The following is a 27,268-nucleotide window of genomic DNA, read 5'->3' on the forward strand; positions in this document are numbered from 1 at the left end:
TTTTGACAAAACCCAAAATTTATCATCTGGAATTCCAGGTATTTATACAGCTCTTGTGGCAGAAGTCACAAGTCCTAAAGGGCAGAAGTCCTAACTTACATTTGATGTTGAGTTGAAGTAGTCATATAAAATGAAGAAGTTTGGCTGGGCACTGGTGGCTCATGCCTATAATCCTATCTACTCAGGAGGCTGAGATGTAAGGATCATGTTTCAAAGCTAGCCTGGGCAGGAAAGTCTGAGAGACTCATCTCCAATTAATCATCAGAAAACCTGAAGTGGAGCTGTGGCTCCAAGTTGTAGAGCACTAGCCTTGAATGGAAAGAGCTCAGGGACAGCACCCAGGCCCTGAGTTCAAGCCCCACGACCAATTTTTTTTTTTTTTTTTTTTTGGGTCCGGTTGAGGGGCCTGAACTCTGGGCCTGGGCGCTGTCCCTCAGCTCTTCAACTCAAGGCTAGCACTCTACCACTTGGGTGACAGCGCCACTTTCAGCTTTTTCTGCTTATGTGGTGCTGAGGAATCAAACTAGGGCCTCATGCATGCAAGACAAGCACTCTACCACTGAGCCACCTTCCCATGACCTTTTTAAAAAATTTATTTATTTATTTATTTATTATTTACCAGTCGTGGGGTCTGAACTCTGGGCCTGGGTGCTGTCCCTCAGCTCTTCAGCTCAAGGCTAGTGCTTTACCATTTAAGCCACAGAACCACTTCTGGATTTTTTTTTGCTTATGTCGTGCTGAGGAATCGAACCCAGGGCCTCTTGCATGCAAGATAAGTACTCTACCACTGAGCCACCTTCCCAGCCCCCTCATGACCAATTTTTATATAAAAAGGAAGAGGCTCAACATAAAAAAGATTTCATTAAAGTGTCCTCACATTCTTTTTTTTTTTTTTATCAGTCATGGGGCTTGAACGGGACCTGAGTGCTATCTCTCAGCTCTTTTAGCTCAACACTAGCGCTCTACCACTTGAGCCACGGCACCACTTCTGGTTTTCTGGTGGCTTATTGGAGGTGAGAGTCTCACAGCCTTTCCTACCTGTGCTGGTTCTGAATGACAATCCTCAGCTCTCAGACTCCTGAGCAGCTAGGATTACAGTTGTGAGCCACCGGTGCCTAGCTCAAACTTCTAAACTAGTTTTTAAAAAAACAGTCTAGCTGGCTCTGTGGCTCACAACTGTAATCCTAGCTACTCAGGAGGCTTAGATCTGAGGATCATGGTTCAAAGCCAGTCTTGGCAGGAAAGTCCATGAGATTCTTTTTTTTTTTTTTTTTTTGGATCCGGTCGTGGGGCCTGAACTCTGGGCCTGGGCGCTGTCCCTCAGCTCTTCAGCTCAAGGCTAGCGCTCTACCACTTGAGCCACAGCGCCACTTCCAGCTTTTTTTCTTTTTGCTAATGTGGTGCTGAGAAATCAAACCCAGGGCCTCATGCATGGAAGGCAAGCACTCTACCACTGAGCCACCTTCCCAGCCTCTCCATGAGATTCTTATCTCCAATTAATCACCAGAAAATTTGAAGTGGCACTGTGGCTCAAGTGGTAGAATGCTAGCCTTGAGCTGAAGAGCTGAGGGATAATGCCCAGGCCTAGAGTTCAAGCCTCATGACCAACAAAAACAAACAAACAAAAAAACAGTCTACTCATGGAACAGGGTGCATGACTCTATATACTGTGTGTACTCTGTGTGTGTGTGTGTGTATGTGTGTGTAGGGGGAAGGATCATGTGTGTATACACTGAACTGAGCAAATTGTCTTTTAACCTGATGTCTGTGAACACTCACCAATCAATTATAATCAGCTTTGGTCAATCTGGGAAATAGTTTTATGTGATAAATTAATTCATTCAGTATGTTTGAAGGAGTTATTCCAAGTCTCTTTGATAGTTACTTCTATGATTTATTCCTGGCTGGTGCCTGGCAGCCATATTTATGACTGTGTAAACCTCTTTTGAGTTTTTTTTTCCTAACAACTACTTTGAAATATCAGACTAGATTGAAAAATTGGCCTCAGGATGAGACTGTGGGTGGCAAAAATCAATTTTTCACAATTTGATATTAATGGATTACTTGAATAAATATATAATGATCTAATATTGTGCCCATAAAGGCATTCAATCATTTCGATTCTAATCCACTGAGACAAAAAAATTTCTTAACCCACAAAACCAAAATGTCTTTCTAAATGAAGGAAATTTATAGTAATGTGGAGATGCCAGGACTGAGGGAAGTTTATTTCCCATCTCCTTCGACTTTGGTCAAATGATCCCCACATGTGTGTGCACACACATAGACAGAAGGTAAAGATGACTGCTGTGGTAAGGGTAACATAGAAAAAGTGCTAAAACCATCACATCTTATAGTTCCTTTTTTCTTTTCCTTTTTTTTTTTTTGGCAGTCTAGGGTTTGAACTGAGGGCCTCAAGCTTGTGGAGCTGGTACTTTACCACTTCAGTAATGCCTCCATGGAGTCCTTCTTTTTGCTAATTATTATGGAAATATAGTCTAGTAACCTTTCTGCCCAGGGCGACCTGCAACAGTGACCCTCCAAATCTCAGCCTTCTGAGTAGCTAGGATTATAGGCATGAACCACCGGCACCTGACTTAGATCTTAGTTCCTAAAAGGTGAGATACAGATGTCTGAGTGGGGCAGGAGCCATGGTGACTTATTGAGCCGCAAAGCTGACATCTAGGCTGCACATGTGGGAAGGATACAGTTATGTGGAAGGGGATGAGATGGTCTCTATGACAGTGGTTACCTCAGAGTTAAAAGATAGAAATACTGTCAAAAGCCAGAATGTGCTGGCTGCTCCTCATGTCAAAGACTTTATTACTCTTTTTGAACTCAAGTTCAAATTGGAAGAAAAAAATGATTAAAGGCAACTTGTTGATTACACAGTACCTCGGGAATGTCCATCATTCTCCTCAACTTCTGATCTCTCCAGTTCCAGTCGAAAACCAAAAACTTTAATGGGTTCAAATTAAGGCCATCTGAAAAAGACAGCGAGAGGGTTGCTATAGTTAAAAAAAACCTCATGACACAGCTTGTTAAAACGACTTTTACTCTCCCGGTTGCTTTTTGCTTGATTTGCTGCACAACTAATCTCTGCACATAAAGCGCTCTTCCCTGATGGAAAACAAACACAGCACTCTGGGACTGACAATAGACTATCACTGCTTCCAGAAAAGGAAAAGGCTACTTTAGCTAAACCTGTCCGTGCTCATTGCTAGCCAAGCCTCCCTTCCCTTTATCACAGTCAGAGGAGGATGAGGAAAGGAAGGTGTTGGGTGGTTTGTTACGGGCAGAAAAGGATGTCAGGGTGAGGACTCTGGTCTGTCAGCTCTCTTTTGATGAGGCTGTGAATCCTTTTCCCATTGTCTTTTGGCCTATCTAGAAGACAAGTACTGAATGTGAGGCTGCAGAGCTCAACAGCTTCTTAAATGAGTTTTTTTCCAAGAGAAATAAGCCTTCATATACTGACTTTCCCCAACTCTGTATCAATATACTCCTAACAAATGCTGTCTGGACAGCATTTTTCTTTTTTTTTTTTTTTTTGCCAGTCATGGGGCCTGAACTTTGGGCCTGAGTGCTGTCCTTCAGCTCTTCAGCTTAAGGCTGGCGCTCTACCACTGGAGCCACAGCACCACTTCCAGCTTTTTCTGCTTATGTGGTGCTGAGGAATTGAACCCAGGGCCTCATGCATGCAAGGCAAGCACTCTACCACTGAGCCACCTTCCCAGTATTTTTCCAGCACTATAACATGGTAATGTGGGAAATTGCTTAAAGAGTGAATCACCTTCACAATAAAAAAAAAAAAAAGTGAATATTTAGCTAAGAACTATGAAGGAGGCAGAGACCTGAAAGTCCATCCCTGGCCTCTTCTGACAGCAAACCTCCCAAATTCCTTCTCATATGACTATTACTATTATCACCCATCTGTTTATTAGCTTTCAGTGCCTTCCTATGTCCAATGACAAAAACAATCCAAACTGCTCAGTTTACTGTTCAAGGTTCTATCTCCACTACCTGGCCTTTTTCCAATGGAATCACCTGCGACTATAGTTCATGAAGCCTCATAACACTAGGTACTAACTCCAGAAATGCAGCTTTCCTTGTCTGCCAGGGGCTGTTCAATGTCGTGGTTGTCTGCATTTGCACACAACTCTGTATATGGTATTCTCCATTAACCCTGGGTGATTTTGATCTGGAGAGGAAGAGCAGTAATTTTATATTTTGGTGGCTTCCTGGCAAATGACCTTCTCTGCCCTGAATTACTATATAGACTAACATATTACTTTAAGATACATAAAATAACAGGAATAGTTCTAGACAAATAAAATTCTATTACTATATTAAGTACATTTTTTGGAAAAGAAGGAAGTCAATAAAGTCATTTGAAAGAAAAGAAGTGATTAAATCTGGTAGGTAGGAATAGAAAATAAGATGATCATCAGCAGGTTAGCAGGCCCTTAGGATAGTTGATTAGTCTGGAATACTTAGAGCTAAAAGAGAAATGTGTTTGTATTGTGAAATAGCTCTGTTTCATTCACAGAAAATGCATTTTTGTCTTAATATGTGCTATATGTCAGCCCTTAACCAGAATAGGAATCTCTGGGAACCAAGATTCAATGGAACCAACATATGCAGCTTGATTAATACCAGAGAAGGGAAAAAAAGTGGATGCAGGCTGTGTGGATCCACTAATCTGCTACAGCAATTGGAATGTGGATATGTTCTGGTAGGCTAATATGTTCCGTTAGTCACTGCCCTCATCTCCCATTCACTGGGCTTACGGGGCAGCCAAATTCAAAGACTAGAGGCTGAGTTTCCCAGTGGGAAATTAACAGGTTTGGCTTTTCTATATCTCAAATGTGTTTTTCTAGATTCACATGCGGATAAAGAAAACTCCTAACCCTGCATGGGAGTATCACTGCTGCTTTTTCATACCTTGTTTAATGAGTTCTTTAATTCTCCCAGGAGTTCCCACACCCAAGTGCACCACACGCTTCTCCAATAACTTTACTTGCTCCTGAACCTATTGCAAGACAGAAGAGAAGTACAGTCATAGGCTAAGTTTGAGCATTTAATCTCAGAATTAAGAAAGTAACAAGCAAGTAAGACCACTTTGTTTACATCAGCTTCCTGAGCAAAAAAGATCTCCCTAGGAAATTCGTAAAACCTAATAGAGTTAAATTTTGGCTCTCTCTGGGAATAGGGCAGAGTAGTGACTTGTGGAAAGAGGTAGCTGCTATACAGGGGCACAAAATTCAAAGGAAACAAGAATGAGTGTAAATGTCATGTAAGAAAAGCATCAAAGACAACAAAGAGAGGGGGGTGAAGGGAAAACACTGAGGTCTGGAAGTGGCTCATGGGGATTACTTAGTTTCCCATTAGAAATAAAGGTTCTTGCTTACCTTTATATGTTTTGCAAATAATTTCATAACTTTGCTGTCTCCTCTGAATGCTGTCATTGACCTAATGAAAAGCAATAGATATATGTAATTGATAATATTAAGAGATTAAGAGAATTCACTGATTCTGGGTTGTACTAAGCAATATATCTTCCTTTACTCAAAGACTATGTGCATACATAAGCATAAGCATGTGTATATCTCCACAGAAGCATAAACATTTCTGAGATTTCAGGTTAGTCTACCTGCAGTGAAAGTGGGGGGTGGCATGATGTCCTCTCCTCTCTTTTCTCTTCCCTTCCCTCCCTTTTTCCTACTCCCTCCCTTTCCTTGGCCCCTTCCTTCTTTCCTTTACATCTTTTCTAAGATAGGGCTTTACTTAACTGGTCATGTAACTCAGGATGGTCTCCAACCCCTCCCTTTGATTTTCTCACTTCTATTTTTAATTTGCTTCTGTTTCCATTGCCTGTTTTTTAAAAAAAATTGTTGTATGTATTTCAATATATCACCTAAAATTATGTTTTCAGTTGAAGTGGATATAAATGAACACACAATCTTTCATTTATATTTAGGGATAGACCTCACATGTGAATATTGCTTTCCTTTATGTGTTATTATATAATGTTTGGGAAATATCATTGACCAGGAGAAAACATAAGTTTGTAAAAAATTGAATTATTCTGCGAACTCAAGTCCTACTGCATGTGAGTTTTTACTTATAAATATACTTTCTCATGACAAAGTTAATTAGAGAAACAACTGAACAGAACTCATGGCTCTCATGACACAGATGTTCTTAGAAAATTCTTAGAGAATTATTAATCATTAGTTGGTATGAAAAAGGTTCCTTGTGCTTGTTCAGAAATAATCTTTAGCAGATCTTTTAGCCTTGAATTGGATCATAATATTACTGTGGATGCAAAAAAATGGTAAGAATTAGTAAATGAAATAAGACAACACATTGCTTTTATGCCCCTTAGAAAATAATTTAAATACAGGGAAGGTTCAGATTAATTTGACAACTCGTTTTAAAGAGGTCAGCTTCAGGTCAACCTTATGCCATTAGCATTTCAATCTGAAATGAGTTCTTTGGTACTTTTTTTTTTTTTGGTGGGTCCTGGGGCTTGAACTCTGGGCCTGGGCACTGTCCCTGAGCTCTTTTGCTCAAGGCTAGCACTCTGCCACTTTGAGCCATAGTACCACTTCCTGTTTTTTCAGACTTTCTGGGCTGGTTTTGAACAGAGATCCTCAGATCTCAGTTTCTTTGGTAGCTAGGATTACAGGCATGAACCACCAGCTCCCCACTTGGGGCACTTTTTAAAGCACTAAAAAGTAAATGTGAATTGCTGTGATTCCAGGTTCAGCAAGTGCAACTGCTTAGAAATCAGAATATTGAAGATCAATTCTGTTAGAAATAGTCAAAAGGAATACTGATGCTTTACTAGGAGAGCATGTGATATAATTTAATTTGTGTCCTGGGGTAGAGAGAGGAAGGTTTGAAAGCCGGGCACTGGGGGCTCATGCCTGTAATCCTAGCTACTTAGGAGGCTAAGAGCTAAGGATCATGGTTCAAAGCTAGCTTGGGCAGTAAAGTCTGAGACTCTTATCTCCAATTAACCATCAGGACACTTGGCTCACTCCTCCATTTCATTCTAGTCTCTGTTCAAATGTCATCTCCTTAGAAAAACTTTTAAAAATCTCTTTAAAAATTACTATCTACTTTGATTTCATTTGCATGCTTTATTTTTTCTAAACACAATATATTACTTATTCATATTATAATAAACTCCTTGGGGTTTATTATCTGTTTTCCCCATGGAATCCAAATTCCATGAAGGCAGGGACTCTTTTTTTGTTCATTGCTTTATACCTCCCCCACATAGATTATACTAGGCTGACACAATCATTTACTCAGAAAACATTCCTAACCTGATGAGCTCCAGGGCTCGGATGGCAGAGCTGCAGATGATCAGCATCAGGAGTGACTTCTTCTCAGTATGGTTTTTCCGAAGTTTCATCCACTTAGGACAGACTGAAGAAAAGATCACAAAAAATTATTCTGAATATAGCAGAACAGGGACTTCCAAAGTTGAGTATTCTCGAAATATTTCTTTGGTTGTGTTTAAGCATAATAAAAAACAATGAGTAGTTCTCATTATAATGATAATTCTGTTATTTTCTGTTTATTCTAGATATTAGAATTCTTAGCAAAATTAAGATTAATAGACTTTGCCAGAGAACCATGTAGACATCCAGATACAGAGAACAAAGAAAGGTTTATTGCCTGGAAAGGGGGCCAGCAAGACTCCTTCTCACAAGGGAGGAATGAGAAGAAGCACCAGCTATTATCTGGGGTGACCTATATAACCTAGGGGTTTAGGAGGGGCTAGAAGGGACTAGGAGGCAGAGACCATGATGTGGACATGTGGGCCAGAGGCTTCATTGTGTCAGACTAGGATTTATGGCTGCTATCCAAATGGTAGATAAGGGTCCTGCAACTGCCCAGACACGAAGGTCACTCTAAGGGGCTCTTGTTGCCTTCTGCCACAGAGAAGTGCCATCCCAAGGTAAAGGGGGTTGGAAGTTGATTATTTACTGCTTTTACTATATGGGCCTAGTGCTGCCTAGGAAGGGAGCATGCTAAGCTGTGGAGAAGGGAAGGAGTGGACGAGGCTATAGGAAGGGACTTAATTTGCTAACAAAAATATAATATGCCAAAGAGCTAAAAAATGGCTAATTTTAGAACTAAATAAAAAAAAGTTCAGCATATTATATTTTCAATATTAAGTTTATGTTTGATGTTTGGAGACAATGCTGATTAAATAGAATTCTGATCAAATAATAAGACCAGTCTGGGCTACATAGTTAGATGTTGCCTTGAAAGAGACAGAGAGAAGGAGGAGAAAGAGAGACATAAAGAGAGAAAGAGAGAAAAAGAGAAAGAAAATGAAAGAAAACATCAAGATAAAACTATCAACCATTTCCGGGCTGGGAAGGTGGCTCAGTGGTAGAGTGCTTGCCTTCCATGCATGAGGCCCTGGGTTCGATTCCTCAGCACCACATAAGCAAAAAGAAAAAACCTGGAAGTGGCGCTGTGGCTCAAGTGGTAGAGCACTAGCCTTGAGCTGAAGAGCTGAGGGACAGCGCCCAGGTCCAGAGTTCAGGCCCCATGACCGGACCCAAAAAAAAAACCAAACCAAAACCAAAACCAAAAAACTATCAATCATTTCCACTTGGAATACACTTAAGGTAGAAATTTTTATTTTGAATTTAGCCTTAAAAGTTACTTTTTATACCTTTTTTTTTTTTTTTTGGTTGGTCATGGGGCTTGAACTCTGGTCCCTCTGCTTTTCAGCTCAAGGAGAGTGCTCTACCACTTGAGCCACAGCACCACTTCCGGTTTTCTAGTGGTTTATTGGAGATAAGAGTCTCCTGGACTTTCCTGCCTGGGCTAGTTTTGAACCACGATCCTCAGATCTCAGCCTCATGAGTAGCTAGGATTACAGGTGTAAGCCACTGGCACCCAGACTTTTTATACATTTTTAATAGAATAGTAAATTGGGAAATATTTTTATATTTTTTACAAATTGGAATTTACTTACTTTCTTTTAGGTATGATGAAAGACTGTGAGTCAAATCATTGGCTTGGAGGAAACAGGAGTCTAGAAATATAAGAAAATATGTTTGTAGAGAATTTTGCAAACATCATATGAAGAATTAAAAAACATTAGGAGGTTCATTAATAGTAAAAAAAACTAGCAGCAAAATCAACCTATTATGGAGGTGTCCATAATTTTTTTTTTGTGAAATAAAACCTTTTTTTTTTAAAATTTAATTTAATTTTATTTGAGAACATACTGTACAGAGGGGTTACAATTACATGGGCAGGATAATGCATACATTTCTTTTTTTTTTTTTTTTTTTTTTTTTTAGTTTTTTAAAATTTTTTTATATTCATTTTTATTGTGAAAATACTGTACAGAGGGGTGCATACATTTCTTACCAAGCATTGCAGCCTCCTCCTTTGTTTACCCTTCACCTCCCTTCCCAGCCTCCCCCCTCCCCCCCACCCAATCATACCCCCCTCATAAAACCTTTTTTGTATCAGCTGGAAGACTGATGAATCAACTTTATTTAAAAAAAATCTATGCAATATACAAAGGCAAAGTGAAGTGTCTCACAAATGTTTGAGAGTCAAACTCAATTACCAGAGAAGTGTAAATTAATGTGATGAGGAAACACAAAGAGCCAATGTTAGAAAGATTCATACTGCCAACTGTTGAGAGTATAAGTTGATAAGAACAGGGCCAACTGAGGATGCAATTGTAAATTGGCATTCCTAATCTGCAAAGCAGTAATATTGACATCATATACACTATGAGCCCCTGATTTCATTTCTGGGTAACTGATGGAAAGAAATTCTTCTTCTTTTTTTTTTTTTTTGTTGGTCGTAGGCCTGAACTCTGGGCCTGGGTGCTGTCCCTCAGCTCTTAGCTCAAGGCTAACTCTCTACCACTTGAGCCAAAGCTCCACTTCTGTTTTTTTCTGCTTATGTGGTGCTGAGGAATTGAACCCAGGGCCTCATGCATGCAAGGCAAGCGCTCTACCACTGAGCCACTTTCCCAGCTTCTGGAAATAATTTCTTTTTTGGTCGGTTGTGGGGCTTCAACTCTGGGCTAGGGCGCTGTCCCTGTGCTCTTTAGCTTAAGGCGAGTACTCTACAGAGTAAGTCATAACACCACTTCTGGTTTTCTAGTGGATTATTGGAGATAAGAGTCTCATAGCCTTTCTTGCCTGGGCTGGCTCTTAACTGTGATCCTCAGATTTCAGCCTCCTGAGTAGTTAGGATTACAGGTGTGAGCCACTGGCACCTGGCTTGGAAAGAAATTCTTATATGGCTGATAGAGCAGCACATACAAGGATATTCATTCTGACAATCTAGTTGGAATAAGATGTGGAATGTAATGGAGGTATTGATATCAGGGAACATAGAAGAGTACTAGCTGGTAAATGAAAAATCCAAAATAGCAGCATCTAGAAACTATGACTAGATGGTCATAATGTCACACAGGCATATCAGCAAAAGACGTGAGGTAAAGAAAGAAACAGAATGAGGGGATCAGCACAATGTCATTTGGATAAAATTTAAAATGTATATACATATATATATAATTTCAAATTATATACAAATACATACACTTAAAAATACATAGCTATACATTAGAGTAAATGCTTACACTAAAAGGAAATAGAATGTGGATTTTGGAAGATAGGAAAATGTCCAAAATATAACACAATACAACTTTACCATAAAATACAACATAACTCATTAAAATAAAACATGCATGCCGCTGGGTGCTGGTGGCTCAGGACTATAATCCTAGCCACTCAGGAGGCTGACATCTGAGGACTGCAGTTTGCAGCCAGCCCAAGAGGAAGATCTCCATGAAACTCTTATCTCCAATTGACCACTCAAAAACCGGGAGAGGTGCTATGGCTCAAGTGGTAGAGCTCTAGCCTTGAGCATAAAGAGGCTCAAGGACAGTGCTAAGGCCCTGAGTTCAAGCCCCATAACTGACAAAAAAAATGCCTTTGTGTATCATTGACAATGATGGCCTATAAATGATTAATATTGCTAACTCAGACTAAAATAGTAACTCTATGTCTGTTATGTGTAAACCAGCGATGTTACCGTCATCAACTTAATTCTTTCTGTAAGAAAAAGTTCCTCTATAAACACAGCAATGTTACTGTTACTGAATTAAATAAAATATCGTAATCTACATTTTGTAAATAGCTTCAAAGATATTGCTTCTTAATACTGTTTTGGAGCCCCTGATGGTCTTTCAAACTGCATTTCTCCAAGATTGTATATGCTTAGATTCACCTGGAGAGCTTAAAAAAAGATATACAGATATATCAAGAAGCACTGTACTCATAACCTAACTTAGGAAGTTTTTTTTTTTTTTTTTTTTTTTTTTTTGTCGGTCGTGGGGCTTGAACTCTGGGCCTGAGCGCTGTCCCTCAGCTCTTCAGCTCAAGGCGAGCACTCTACCACTTGAGCTACAGCGCCACTTCCGGTTTTCTGGTGGTTTATTGGAGATAGGAGTCTCACGGTCTCTCCTGCCCGGGCTGGCTTTGAACCGCGATCCTCAGATCTCAGCCTCCTAAGTAGCTAGGATTACAGGCGTGAGCCACCAGCGCCCGGCTCTAACTTAGGAAGTTTTAACCTCTTTGTACTTAATTAAAAAAATTAGATGTAATGATGGATACTCTTGGCAAAGTGGTTCAGATTCCTTTGAAGGTAGGCCTAGGTAGCTTTTTAAGAAGTCCTTAGGTGATTTGTTTGCAGCTAGCCTACAGGCATTCAGTATCATTAATCTAAACCACAACATAGCTCTCAAAAGACAGCAGCAGGTTAATTAGTTTCCAGTGTCTTGTCTTGAAACCCTAATTAAGTGTCTATGTGTACGACATTAACAGTGTATAGAGCACAATGCTAAATTAAAAAGTCATGTTCCCAATCCTTCTGACATACAAACAATTTCAAATTAAAACCAAGTTAGTTTCCAGGCCTGCTGGCACAAGCTGGTAATCCCAGCACTTGGAAAGCTGAGACAGGAAGATTAAGGCCCAGCAGGGACTATATAGTGAGTTCAAGGACAGCCTAATACCTTTGAGACCTTATCTCATAAGTCAGACCCTTCACAAACTGAATATGAACAAAAGATTATTGTTTATATCCAGTTTACACGTACGCTTCTTCCTGAGCCTATTCCAACACCCAGTGGCATCCCCCTCTTCTCACCTGGCATGGAGTTCCTTTTTGACGAGAATGTCCTCGGTCTTGTCAGCATAGCAAACAGGACATTCTCTCCTAATCCTTTCAGTGATGGCAGAAGACACACTTTGTTTCAGAATGGCACCACTTCTTTTGATTTTTTTTGCCAGTCCTGGGGCTTGCACTCAAGCCTGTGCACTGTCCCTGAGCTTCTTTTACTTAAGGCTAGCACTGTACCACTTGAGGCACGGTGCCACTTCTGGCTTTTTCTGTTTATCTGGTACTGAGGAATGAAACCCAGGATTTCATGCATGCTAGGCAAGCACTCTACCACTAAGCCACATTCCCAGCCTGGCCCAACTTCTTACTTGTTCATTTTGACTAGATTTAACATACTTTTTTTTTTTTTTTTGGTCCAGTTGTGGGGCCTGAACTCTGGACCTGGGTACTGTCCCTCAGCTCTTCAGCTCAAGGCTAGTGCTCTACCACTTGAGCCACAGTGCTACTTCCGACTTTTTTCTTTTTGCTTATGTGGTGCTGAGGAATCGAACCCAGGGCCTCATGCATGCAAGGCAAGCGCTCTACCACTGAGCCACCTTCCCAGCCCTTTAACATACTTTCTTTCCCTCCTAAACAAACTCATGACCATACATTCTTGCCTGACTGTATGACACAGTACAGTTTACTTAAACAACTATTTAACAACAGTTTACTAAAACAATACTTTAACATAAATTCACTATGGAACTTAGATGACCCATTAAAGCCTTCTTTGGACCTTTAACTCTCATTATGTAGAAAGAAATAAGGTTTATGATGTACCATGAGGTGACAGGATGGTAGTGTAGTTCTAAGTTCCAAGTTTTCTCCAACAAGAACCACTGAGTCACATGGTTAAAAACTAAACTTCAACTAGGCTTGGAAAGTGGTTTTGTGACAACACTTGGTTGTTGCCATAGAGCAGTGAGACAGGGCTCAAACACCCAGGAGCTGGGAAGAGTGGTTTCTAACTGTTGCTTAGCCCTCTGGGCTCACTTAAGCCTACAATTCTAGATCTTGCTCATATGTAAATGCACTATTCTATTCCCAATAGGTAACTGTCTTGGAAAAGAAACAGACAGGGCACTCATGTTTCCAAACCCAAAATACACTTAAAAAAAGTATATCACAATAGATTTATAAAAATTCAGGGAACTAACTGTTTTTCAGCTTCTCAAGTTTCTAAAAACATAAAAGCTGTAATGGAAAAAGGAAATAAAGCTACCCTTAACTTTTTCCACAAGTCATCTTAGTGATCCCCTGTCATTTATAAACAGCTCATCTGAAATAGAGTTACCCAAACATTTTATGCTTTGCTTTTAGGATAACATGTGTTTTCCCCTATGCTTGCCCAATAAAGTTACAGGATGTGTCATAATTTAAAAAATAAGCAAAGGTAATAATTTTAAGTTTGTAATTTGCTTTAACTTAATTAAAGATACTCTAATTCAGAAGACCTTAAACTGATAGGCTTAAGAATCATTTGAGTATGGTGTCAATTTTGTTAAAAATGAACAATTTTGATAGTCTGTTTAAAGAAATCTGGGCTACAACTCAAAAAACTACTCTAAAAATAAAACCTTGGCTAAGAAAAACATGAGAGAGGCAATAATACAACAAGGATACTTATGAAGGTTTAGATGTTTTTATCTGAAAGAGAGGCATCAACTCAATTTCCCATCTATATTTTCAAATGTGGTGAATTATCCTAATTTTAGTTTAACTCATATCCTCATTAGTGACTCTTTCTCTTTGAAGAGTCTTCTAAAAATGCATTCCTAATACTTACTTTGGGACTGAAAAAGAACATACTATCACAAATCTCAGTATTATATTCACCAACTATTTGTAGTACCCTAATAATAGGGTACTAGTTCAAACTACTATGTTGAAGAAAGGAGCATTATCACATGGAAAATAGATGAGTTTGCCAGCTGAGATACCTAACCATAATATACCATAAAAACAGAATGAACCTGTTTTGTTCCCCATCCTTAGAAAAATTGAAGTCTAGCTGTACCTGGTAGGTTCAATTCTTCTAATTCAATCACTGAGCGATTGCTGCTGTAATAATCCTTTATCAGCTTCTGTAGGTCTTCAGGTATCCCTGGTTTGGGTTCTGATTTTGCAAGAATATCAGTAATTTTTTTCTAAGACAGAAGAGATAAAAACAGAGGTAGTGGCTTGAATTAATGCCTCTGGTATGAGGATTAATGAGTAAATGAGTGAGTGAAAGAGTTTTAATATCTACACTTGAGAAAGTTATTGAATACTTCTGAGACACAACTATTATTTTAAAAATTAGGAAGGTGTTCTAAAAGGCTTCTTGTAACTCTTGGTCTATGACTTTTAGGAGATCTGAAATTTCTGCATGAAACTCCACAATAGGGAATTTTTGGTTAAAAGTCAATTTTTTTAAACATCTTTTTGCAATGGAAATTTCTTTTTGCTTTAAATGATCTTTATTCTTTTTTTTTTGGCCGGTCATAGGGCCTGAACTCTGGGCCTGGGCGCTGTCCCTCAACTCTTCAGCTCAAGGCTAGTGCTCTACCACTTGAGCCACAGCACCACTTCTGGCTTTTTTCTGCTTATGTGGTGCTGAGGAATCGAACCCAAGGCCTCATGTATGCATGGCAATCACTCTACAACTGAGCCACCTTCCAGCCCTGATCTTTATTCTTGGATAGAATTTTTGAGAATTTGAGGTGCCCAGTCTCTGGATTTCTGACATTCAAATTACACCTGCAGTACTAGTTTGAGCACAATAGACCATTGAAAAGCACATTTAACAGCCATGATTCTCAAGTTTGGGGAGACTGACAATCTTAAAATGGCCCTATGGAAAGTAAAATAGGTATTACAGGAAGTACTTTGATTTGGACTTCTAGTTTTAATTTGGACTCATTTGTGTATGCTTGGAACTTTTATTGAATGCTGGGAACACACACACTTACTTCAGTTTCACTATAAACTTCCCTTCTCATTTCCTTCGTATGTTTCACTGAAGATTTAGAAGGGGCCTTGACCTAACCTCTCACCCAGTTTTCTTCCCACCTTCCCTGATAACTTCACACAACACTACTGCCAAGAATAGTCAAGTTTCTGTCAAAGACAGAACCTTTTCAACATGTCACCAGTGGGCATATTTTAGCATGGTCTTGACCAAGGCTTAATTATCAAGCTAGAGTTCTGACCTTGAGCACTAGAACTTAACACTCCTGACAGGCCATTAATGTACAAATTATTAAAGAGAAGTTAAAGTCATTTTAGGGACTTGCCAAACCTCAAGCCAATTTGGCATCTCTTGTTTTCCTATTTGGCTGTTTGTGAGAAAAGAAAACATATGCATGCACACTCTTAAGTTTTCTAAAACTTGCTGTTAAGCAACTGGTTTGAGTCAATCTTCTTTCTTCTAATCTCAATCATATTTCTTCTGCTGGCTTTAGCAGTAGACCTTTCTTGGCAGGAAGAGAATTGTACTGCTGTTCTCACAACTCTGGTGGAAGGTGAAAGATAGCCTAAGTCTGAGTGAGCTCTAAAAAATGTTTATATAGGAGCAAAAGTCTTCTATGTGCAAAGGTATATATTAGAATGGAAGGTGACCTTTCGCTTTAAATCAGTTAGAAATGTCTTATACTACCTTCATCTGCTTTTTTTTTCTAGTGCTCTAGAGTATAAAATCTTAAAAACTGAAATTAGAGAGATAAGGAATTTGGTAAATTTCTTTTCTTGGAAAAAAACAGGAGTCAGTAGGGAGAATAGTTCTGGGCCACTTCTAGAATTAGATTAGGTTATAACACTTAACCATAATGAAAACACAGGTATGATAACAAAGATGTTGGTGTTCTACAAGATTGACATAGGAGTCAGAAGAATTTATTTTTAGTCCCAACAGAAAATCTTATTGTTAGTAACTTTAGGGAAATTGATAAACCTTATTGAACCTTACAGTTTCTGTATCACGTATTACAATAGTTTCTGCACCAAAATATGACATACAAAAATGTGATAGAGGGGTTGGAGGTATGGTTCAGTTGGTAGAGCACTAGCCAATAGTCAAATGTGTCAGATGGTGAGTCTGAGTCCTGGTTTTGGGACAAAAAAAAAAAAGTAAGACAAAAAAATGTGATGGAAACCACAGCACAGTAATGAATTGTAAACATTACCTTTCTCCTCTTCCTAGTCTTGATGGCATCTTCTTTTGTTTCCTTTGGTTGTGTCAAGAAACATTCCTTAGGCTGTAATGAAACACAAATGAGAAACGTTTCATCTTTGCATGATGAAGTGTCAACCAATGGTGTGAATTGTAAAGTACTTTCTGCCATGCTGAGACTGCTCAGAATACCTTAGTAATATTCTACATGCTGATGCTGTGAGACTCACTCAAGCTGTTGTTCAGCAGCTAAGCCAAGAGCACTGCAGAAAGTCAGAAAGAGCAGATGACTTGACCAGAAGATCTTTAAACAAAGATCAGAATGTGTGAGCAAATATATGCATGTTTGAAGTATGCAGAGTATTAAAAATGGAAGTCAGTGGCCAGTTTGGAAAATACAACAGCAGTAGAATTGATTAAAATTATAAGATGGGGGGGCTGGGAAGGTGGCTCAGTGGTAGAGCGCTTGCCTTGCATGCCTGAGGCCCTGGGTTCCATTCCTCAGCACCACATAAGCAAAAAGAAAAAAGCCGGAAGTGGTGCTGTGGCTCAAGTGGTAGAGCGCTAGCCTTGAGCTGAAGAGCTGAGGGACAGCGCCCAGGCCCAGAGTTCAGGCCCCACGAACGGACCCCTCCCCCCCGCAAAAAATTATAAGATGGTAACACAGTCTTTGACCAGAATGACTGAGGCTTTCTATGGACTAGCTATTATGAGCCAGTTTTTCCAAGTCACTGGTTTATAATTTTGTATTATTGATTCCTTTCTTCTTTTCAATAAGCATAGAAAGCCCAACATTGGATATATTTACTTATGCTTTTTTTTTTTTTTTAAAGAAAACTAGATGTCCTAATTGTTTTTCTCAAAAGTGAATATAAAATGAATGTGTCTGCTCATGGTCTGCTAACGGTCTCAGTGCTACAGCATTGAGAGTAATTTATTTTTCCTGTTACATTGACCCTTGGGTACCTTTTACAGTTTAACGTTATTTTTATCATGGATTTGGTTTTTTAAGGTAGAAAGACAGGAAATTTGGTTTATGACCTTGATTTATAAACTAGAATAGTTCAGATTCCAAATTTATTAATCATATTCAGGAATATAAATGTTTCCTGTGTTGGGATTTTGTATGTAACATTTGCAAACAGGTTACCAAATAAGATATAAAATATAAATAAAAACTTCTCAATGTTCTCTTGATTAAGTTTCCATTCCATCCAGAGAATACTCTGTTTAACCTAGTAAGTTACTAACTAATCTTGTTTCCACTGGCTCTCTTTAAAATGATCACAGATGAATCTTTCGGTGAAAACTTGAAAACAGCCTGCAGATTAGGCATGTCAATAGCCTCAAGTTAGAGATAGAATACTATAAATAATTTCTTTAAGGCACAGGATCAAGGACAAACAATTACTAGACGGTTTTGCAATCATGAGAGAAATAGATATGCCTTAGGGTTAAAATAATGGGGATCTTAATAACTTTCAGTTTCTCATTTTAGGCCAAAATTTGTAAAGAGAAAAGAAAGATTTTATGGCTTTTCTGACTTAGAATGTTAAGCTATTTTGTAGGTGTAGGTACATGACAATAAGAAACTTGGCCAAGGACATTAATATGTCACAGAAGCGTCCAGATAGTCCTAAGCATTGAATTTCAGATCATACCAACATTCTACTCATACAAAAGCCTGGGTATGATTTGTGGATCCCTTAAAGCACATACAATAGCTCTTCATCGTTTTTAAGGGTTTTTTTTTTTGGAAGCATACTCTGTTGCATTTTCATATTTCGTATATGAGTGTATTCTCTAGAAGTATGTGCAATGTGCTGGTTGAATTTGTAAGGCTTACAAAGCCAATATATTCAAATATAACAAAAATCAAAATGAACTCAGTTGTAAAAATGTATTTTCTCAAGTTCTGGAAGAAAATATGGAAATATAATTCTGAACGGGGACTGTGAAGAATTGCTTTAGTTGGCATCTTGCATCATATTTAAATATTAGGTTGAAATACTTAGAGCATCTCCAATTAACCACCAAAAGCCTGAGGTAGAGTTGTGGTTCAAGTGGTAGAATGTTGGCCTTGAGCACAATAGCCCAGGCCCTGAATTCAGGCCTTGAACATGCACACAAGAGAGATAGAGAGAGAAAGAGGGGGTGGGGAGGGAAAGAGGGAGGAAGAAGGGTAAGAGAATGCAGAATAAAGAGAAATGTAATAAAGAGAAAGATGTTTTTGAAAAACATCAAATTGAAACTGTAGAATTGAAAAACTCAGCAAGTCAAATAAAAAATTCAACGCTTTCCTAACACATGAGAGTGAGTGGAAAACAGATTATTGAGGCTTGAAGACATATTAGAACATCAAACAATAATCAAGAAAAAAACCAGAAAGTTCAAACAGATCAATACAAGATCTCTGGGACACCATTAAAAGATCAAACCTATAAGAAGTATAGGCATTAAAAAAAGTTACAAACTACAGACATAAAAAATATTGAATAAAATAGCAGAAATGCTACAAAGTTTTGGGAGTGAGATCTAGGTACAGGAGACAAGGAAAAAACCTATCATGTACAACTATAATTAAAACATGAAATAAATAGTATAAAAAAAGAATATGGAAAGCTACAAGAGATAAGCTACAACTCATACCACGAAAACCCAGCAGATTATTCAACAAAACCCTTAAATGCCTTGGAATGATGTACTTCAAATCTGGAAAGTAAATAACTGCCAACTTAGATTACAAAGTTAACATTCAAAACCAAGGGTGAAAGCCTTCTTTTCTTTTTTTTTTTTTTTTTAAATTGTATTTTATTTTATTTGAGAACATACTGTACAGGGGGGCTACAATTACATGGGCAGGATAATGCATACATTTCTTACCAAGCATTGCAGCCTCCTCCTTTGTTTACCCTTGAAAGCCTTCTTTTCTATGATGAGCATAAATTAAAAGAGTTCAAGGCTACTTAGCCAGCACTGCAGAAGATACCCAAAGAAATCTTATTCACCAAAGAATAAGATAAACATGATGATATGAGTAGAGGAAAGAATAAATCTCATTCACAAGATTACCTGAACAAACAAAGATTAGGAAAGAATCAAAACTTGAGTGACAGAAAGTAATACATACTTTTCAATAATCACTAAAGATATTAACAAATTCTCCAATTAAAAGACAGCTAGGCAGGGCTGGGAAGGTGGCTCAGTGGTAGAGTGCTTGCCTTGCATGCCTGAGGCCCTGGGTTCGATTCCCCAGCACCACATAAGCAAAAAGAAAAAAAAGCCGGAAGTGGCACTGTGGCTCAAGTGGTAGAGCGCTAGCCTTGAGCTGAAGAGCTGAGGGACAGCGCCCAGGCCCAGAGTTCAGGCCCCATGACCGGACCAAAAAAAAAAAAAAAAGACAGGCAAGATGTTTTATTATTTATTTAGTTTTAGCAAATTGGATTTTTAAAAAAGGACACTCAAATGTTTTATAAGAAATAAACTACACTGGCAGAGAGAAATACAGGCTTACAATGAAAGAATGGAAGTCAGGCACTGATGTGATCCTAGCAACTCAAGAGGCTTAAGTCTGAAGATCAAAGTTTGAAGCCTGCCCAGGCAGAAAGGTCCACTCTATAGCCAATTAGCCAGCAAGAAAGCTGGACTGAAGGTGTGGTTTAAGTGATACAGAGCCAGCCATGAACAAAAAACTAAAAGTGTGAGGCATAAAAGAAGAATGAAAAGCAAGGATAAAAAGATTTTTTAAGTGAATGTAACCCCAAAGCATTCAAGAATAGCTAAGTAGGGGGTGGGGGGGGTGGAGAGGGGAAGGGATGGTATGGGGAAGCAAAGGAGGAGGCAATAATGCTTGATAAGAAATGTACTCATTATCTTGCCCATGTAATTGTAACCCCTCTGTATGGTATTTTCACACTAATAAAAAAAAATAGAGCAAATGAAGATAAAAAAAAGAATAGCTAAGTACCTCTATTCATATCTGATAAGAAAACCAAAATTAGTCAGAAGGAAGAAAGAATGTCTCTTCATACTGATAAATGGAAGAATCCACCAAGGATATAGCACTGTAAGTCTAAGTGCTGTAAACATTGATAGTACTAATTTCATCAAATACTAGTAGATATAAAAGTTCAGAGAAACCCAAGACAATCCTAGTGGGTGACTTTACCATCCTACTCTCACCATTAACTAGGTCATTCAAACAAAAAAAAATTAGTAATGAAAGTCAGAGTTGAATGACACTATATTTTTAAATGAACTTAATGGACACTTAAGGAATAGTCAATCCAACAGCTGCAGGGTACATGCTCTTCTCAAAAGCTCATGGAACCCCTCCAAAGCAGAGCTTTGTTAGGATGTAAAGCAGACCTTAAAAATATAATCTAAAACATTCTTATGTTATTTCTTCTCAGATGGGATATCTAAAAATAGAAAGGGGACCAGTGGGAGGGCAGTGGTAGATAAGTATGAGTAATGAGTGGAGAAAATATGACAAATATACTTTACATACATATGTATAGAAATGTATTTTGTGTAGTTAATATACACTAATACAAATTTTTTTTTTTTTTTTTTTTTTTTTGGGTCTGGTTGTGGGGCCTGAACTCTGGGCCTGGGCACTGTCCCTCAGCTCTTCAGCTCAAGGCTAGTGCTCTACCACTTGAGCCACAGCGCCCTCTTCTGGCTTTTTTCTTTTTGCTTATGTGGTGCTGAAGAATCGAACCCAGGGCCTCAGGCATGCAAGGCAAGCTCTCTACCACTGAGCCACCTTCCCAGCCCCTAATACAAATATTTTTAAAATGTTGAGCACAATGGTACATGTTTAAAATCACAACTACTCAGGAGGTAGAGACTGGGACAATGGTTATTTGAGCCAACTGGGGCAAAAAGTTAGTGAGGTGCCATCTCAGCCAAAAGCCAGGCATGGCTGTTCACATATTTTAATCCTAGCTATGTGAGGCTTAGGTGGTAGGATTATGGTCTGAGGCTAAACCAGAGGGAACCCTTGAGACCCTATTTGAAAAATAAATAACAAAAGCAAAAAAGGCCTGGGGGAGTAGTGTAAGTGGCAGAGCCCTGTCTAGCAAGTGCAAGGTCATGAGTTAAAAGACTGGTACAACTAAGAGAAAAAAATGATTTATTTATTTTTATTATCTTAAGTAGTTGTACAAAAGAGCATCATTCAACAAAGAAGTTTATGAATACAGTGCATCTTTATCTATGTCACCCCTTTTAATGTTCCCACTCATCCCCCACAGACTTCTTCTCTTATTAAGACCTCTTAATACCATTGATAGAAATATGATATTATCAATGGAAAATGGCTTCTAGATATTGAATAAAATTTCTTTGTAAATTAGACTTTTATAACTTTTATAACTATTAATCAAGCCTAACTTCTTTTTTTTTGAGATCTCAAAACAAAAGTTCTTCCTACATGAAGATATTGAAGGTTTTATTCTAGCAAAATGAAGAGTCAACCAAGAAAGGAGATATGAAAGTCAACAAAAAAGGGATCCATCCCAAGACCATATTGGAGGAGCATCTCAAGATAACTATCAGGAGGTCTCATTTGCTCAGTGGGCCCACAGGCTAATTCAGAGTAGAACAGGAGTGAGGAGGGCTACAGGAAAGAAAAATAGCTGATGTATTTGATCATATGGAAATTATTCATGGGCATACAGAAAAGCGGCTAAACCATATTGAATCAATTAACAAAAGGAACACAGAAAGGCAGGCAAATAATGAGGCAATTATTAATACCACCAAATAGAGTTGTGTATGGCAAAGAGATGATTATAGCTTTTCTTTTTCTCAGCTTTGAGCAGTTATTTCCATTGTCACAATAATATAATAGTGCCTGATTTAACCAAAATATGATATAATGTAAGCATGGGAAAAAGCAGATTGAGAGTAAATAGATAGTAGATGGATGGAGCTATGTGGTCTTACGCAATGTCCAAAGGTTAGTAGGTTAAGCCAAAAATTGGTAAACTATCAAGGTAACAATAAGAAAAAAAAAAGAAGCTGAAGGTGACTCTGAGGAAAAAACAGGATGAAGGAGGAGAAAAAATAGTAATAATCTTCAATGGCATTTAACTTTCCTTTTTGTAAAAGATATAGATGATTACTATATTGGTAGGAATAAACTATTTAAACTGCCATCTTATAACTAAGCACACATGTTCATTACAAAATTAAAAGCAATTTAGAATGGGCTTTTCATTTTTTGAAGGGCTTAGTCAAAAGTTACTCAATATACACCCACCACAATGTCTAAACTTAAAAGACCAATAACTGAAATGCTGACAAGGATGTAATACAATCCAAATCCTCAAATATTGAAGGGGGAGCATTAAAATGGTACAATCATTCTGGAAAAAAATTTCATAAAACTAAACAAAGCTCTCGGCAAGAGTCATGTATTTACTCAAGAGAAATACAAATATACATGATGAAAGTCATGTACATGAATGTTGATGGCAGATTTATTCATAATATTTCCAAACAGGAAAGAGTCTCGGGTGTTCATCAATAGAAGAGGGAATAAACAAACTAGTATATTCATATAATTCTCACTGTTAGAAAGCTAGAAAAATGGCAGAAATTTAGTAGCGTTGTACATTAAAGGAAACCATAACCAGATCAAAGAGAAGCCTACAGAGCTGGAAAAAAAAAAGCATGCTAGCTATTCATATACAAGAGATGAATCTGCTATTAAAACTAAAGAGTCTTCCAAAAATGTTTAGGTCTGATAAATACCTTGGGCAAAACAGCAGGATACAAAATTAATACAGAAAAACAGTAGCTTTTCTATGTGCTAGTAATGAACAGGCCGAGAGAGAAATAAGGAAAACATATTAATCACAATAGCCTCAAAAGAGTAAATCCCTAAGACTATATAGACTAACCAAGAAGGTGAAAGACTTCTACAATTGAAAGCTGTAAACTTTGAAGAAAGAAATTAAAGAAGATATCCAGATATAAAAAGATCTTCTAGATTCATGGATTATTAAGAATTAATATTTTGAAAATGCCTATACTACTAAAAGCAATGTTCAGATTCAGTGTAATCCCCATAAAAATTCCAATGCTATTTTTTTACAGAAGTAGAAAAATAAACTGTGACATTCATATGGAGTACACATTCCTTTAACAGACAAAGCAATTTTGGGTAAAGAGAATGATATGTATCATGATATCTGACTTCAAATTATACTATAGAGTAACAGTAATAAAAACAGCATGGTACTGGCACAAAAACAGATATATAAAACAAAATGGAGAAGAAGGTACTATATATAGAGAAGGCCTAAATATAGCAATCTTACTTTTGACAAGAGAGTCAAAAACATACTGGAGAAAAAACAGCTTCTTCAGCAAATGGCAAATGGTGCTGAGAAAACTAGATTTTTATGTAGAGGACTAAAATTAGACACCTCTCCCCCCATCTCTCAGCTTGTACAAAAATGAATTCAAAGTGAACCAAACTAACCTAAAATTTTAATGTAAGACTCTAACATTTGAAACTACTAGAGGAAAACACCTGAAGAGGTAGGCACAGGCAATTACTTTTTGAACAGGATTCTATTAGTTGAGGAAATAAGAACAAAAATTTACAAATAGGATTGCTTTAAACCTAAAAGCTTCTGCACAGCAAAGGAAACAATGACCAGAGCAAAGACATAGCCTACAGCTGGGTGCCAGTGGCTCTATGCCTGTAATCCTAGCTACTCAGGAGGCTGAGATCTGTGGATCACGGTTCAAAGCCAGCCTGGGTAGGAAAGACCATGAAACTCTTATCTCCAAGAAATCACTAGAAAACCGGAAGTGGTGCTGTGGCTCAGGTGGTAGAGTGCTAGCCTTGAGTTTAATTGCTCAGGGACAGTGCCCAGGCCTAGAGTTCAGGGTCCACAACCGACAAAAAAAAAAAAAAAAAGGCAAATAAATGAAATAGACAATTCTCAAAAGAAGTAAAAATAGCCAGCAAATACGAGAAGAAATGTTAAAAATTTTAATTAAGTTGTAAAGGAAATGCAAACCAATACCACATTGAGATTCTATTTCACCCTAGTCAGAATGACAATCATGACAGAAACAACAGGTGCTGTGGAGAATGTGGGGGAAGGAAAACAAAACCATGACTGTAGTTAGTGAGAATGTAATTCTGTCCAGCCATGATAGAAATCCTGATGAAGAGTCCTCAAATGGACAAAAACAAATGACAACATGATACTGCTATACCTCTCCTGGCCATATATCCAAGGGGATGTAAGTCAGCACACAGTAGACAGTTGCACATCCAAGTTTATTGTGGCATTGCTCATAATACCTATGCATCTGAACCAACCTAGGTACCTATAAGGGATGGGTAAGGCAATGTGATATGTGTGTGTGTGTGTGTGTGTGTGTGTGTGTGTGTGTGTGTGTAAAATGGAATATTATTCGGCTATAAAGAAAAAAATCCTCACACAAAAATATGTATTTACTCTATTTATATATTTGACATTAAAAGGAGGAATTCTTTAGAGGGGGAGAGGAAACCAGGAAGAAAAGGGGAGGGTAGAGAAGGGTAGGAGGAGAGGTGAAGGGGAAAGGTAAATGTGACTGAAGTACATTGTATGCATACATAATTATAGCACAATGAAAACAATTAAGAATTGCAAAATAATACACAATAAAAAGAAGGCAAGAAAAGTAATCAAATAAAATGAAGAGATTGATTTCTGTCTTTGGCATTCTAGCTCACTCCCTTTGGATCAACTGGCCTGGGGGAAGCCAATTGCAAGGCTTGGAGGTAATCCTGTAGAGATCTGCCAACAACCACATGCATGAGCTTGAGTTTGAGGGTGGACTCTCCCCAGATGAGACCCTAATCCAGTGAACAACTCAGCTGGCATTTGATGAAAGATCTAAAGTCAGAGATGCTCAGCTAAGCCATGCTGGTGAGATAATTATTATTTTTTGTACTATTGGGCAATTTGCTGACAAACAATACATTGCAAATAAAAGAACAGAGCAGAGACACTATCATGAAAAAGGAAAAAGGTGAATTAGAGAGTATAAAGCACATAGTTTAGATTTCTTTGAACAAGAATCAGAAGTGATTTTGGAAATAAGTGAAGAGAATATGAAATGATGTAATCCTAGGAACATAAAATACAGTGATCAAGGAGCAGAGGGATAAATACTTTTTGGAAGATTTTTATGATTCAAGGAGATAAACAAAAGGACAGATGAACAGTCCAGGATTGTCTCTGAAGGGGAGAGGCTGGGCCATGAAACCACTGAACAGCTACTGACATCACACAGGCATCAATGAAAAGTCACAAGATCCCTTGCATGGTTTTATATTCCGGGAACCACAACTACAAAGTCACTAGTGCTGGCTCTGAAATGACTGATGCTGATGAAGGAGAAGGGTGATGTAATCTCCAAGAGTAGAAGAGCTAAATCATTTGTCTTGGAAGCAATACATGGGAAAAAAAGAACTTCTGGCAAATGTTTATATTCATGCTGTTGAGCAGGCCAAAGATGCTTATTTCAATGTGAAATGGTTGTTAGAGATGATGTAGTTGTATGGCTTAAAAAACCTGCAAGAAGTTATAAATCTGCTACTTGACATTCTGAATAGATTGGAGGTATAGACACAGAAATACAACGTGAAGCTCATTTAGGCAAAGGAGAGTGCCAAGTACGTTGGCAGATAGTCCCATCTGGTGACATTAAAGCCTGTTGATTACAGATGACAGCAGAATGCCAGGTAGTTTATGTACATGTATTAAGAAAAACTTTAAAAGCATCTAAGAAAATTAGAAAAATTGCAAAATTTAAATATATTATGAAGTACTTTTTTTTCCCTGATACTTAGCCACAATGCCCAACACTGCTTGGTAACAAAGTAGTCATCCAAGAAACCCTGGTTCCAATGCACCAGATGGAGATAATAAAGTGATTCTTGGGGTGGGAGAATGAATTCGGGGGTGGGGGAGAGAGGGAGAGGGAGAGACAGAGAGACAGAGAACATTTCAAGAAGCTGCCTGCAGTCAAGGAAGAGGCTGAATGATGGGATGAATGTTGAGAAAACTGAGTTCTGGTATTGTCAGCCATCCTTTATTTCAGAAGTAATAGTACCAATTTGGGACAAGGTTCAGTCCCAGGTGCTGTATGCATGTACTTTCTTCTCTCTCATTTTTTTTTTCTTATAGTTCCCTTACATCTGTATAACTTGAAAGGAAAAGTCAAGGAGTTAGAGCTATAAAAGGAGCTATATGAGCCAGGCATCCATGGCTCATGCCTGTAATCCTAGTTACACAGGAGGCTGAGATCTGAGGACTGCAGTTAAAGTTCAAAGACAGCTAAGGCAGGAAAGTCTACAAGACCCTTATCTACAATTAAGCAGCAAAAAAATCTGGGGTAGGAGCTGTAGTTCAAGTGGTAGAGTGCTAGCCTTGAGCAACATACCTCAGTGCCCAGGCTCTGAGTTCAAGCCCACTTACAGGACACCCCCCCCCCCCCGCCCCGGCCCCTCCATGGAGCTGGATATGAGGAAAAATATTTGGAAGTAAATTCTATGGTTGGGCAAATATCAAAAACAACATGGCTTTAATGTAATACTGGGAATATTAAGGTAAAATTAAACTCCATCTTGAGGAAATGAATTAAAACACTAAGGATGTTAACCTGTAGGTCTTTGAAAGAATGGTTAAAACAAAAATTGGGTTTGAGCCTTTCAGCAAAATATTTAATAGTTGCAGAGGACATCAAAATGATTATTTCTTAAATATGTACACCATTTTATACTTCTCCTCCTTTAAAGGTAAGCTATGACCAAAATAAAAGACATTTCACTACAATAATGAACACTGATTACACTTTGTTAACCACAAT

General features: G+C 38.2%; 1 protein-coding gene across 4 annotated transcripts in view; it reads right to left on the reverse strand.

Annotated features, from left to right (window-relative positions):
* Positions 1-27,268, reverse strand: part of Cmss1 (cms1 ribosomal small subunit homolog) — a 295,468-nt gene that overhangs the window by 369 nt on the left and 267,831 nt on the right. For all 4 annotated transcript variants that reach the window (XM_070030394.1, XM_070030395.1, XM_070030396.1 and 1 more), the window contains 7 exons: positions 16,392-16,463; positions 14,246-14,375; positions 9,008-9,067; positions 7,335-7,437; positions 5,409-5,469; positions 4,942-5,029; positions 2,896-2,984 (listed from right to left, as the gene is read on the reverse strand). In XM_070030394.1, the coding sequence (XP_069886495.1) occupies positions 2,896-2,984; positions 4,942-5,029; positions 5,409-5,469; positions 7,335-7,437; positions 9,008-9,067; positions 14,246-14,375; positions 16,392-16,463 (603 nt within the window). The remainder of the gene's footprint in view (positions 1-2,895; positions 2,985-4,941; positions 5,030-5,408; positions 5,470-7,334; positions 7,438-9,007; positions 9,068-14,245; positions 14,376-16,391; positions 16,464-27,268) is intronic.

This window comes from Dipodomys merriami, unplaced genomic scaffold, assembly GCF_024711535.1.
Source record: "Dipodomys merriami isolate MVZ:Mamm:240054 unplaced genomic scaffold, mDipMer1.0.p SCAF_2, whole genome shotgun sequence".
Lineage (NCBI taxonomy): Eukaryota > Metazoa > Chordata > Mammalia > Rodentia > Heteromyidae > Dipodomys > Dipodomys merriami.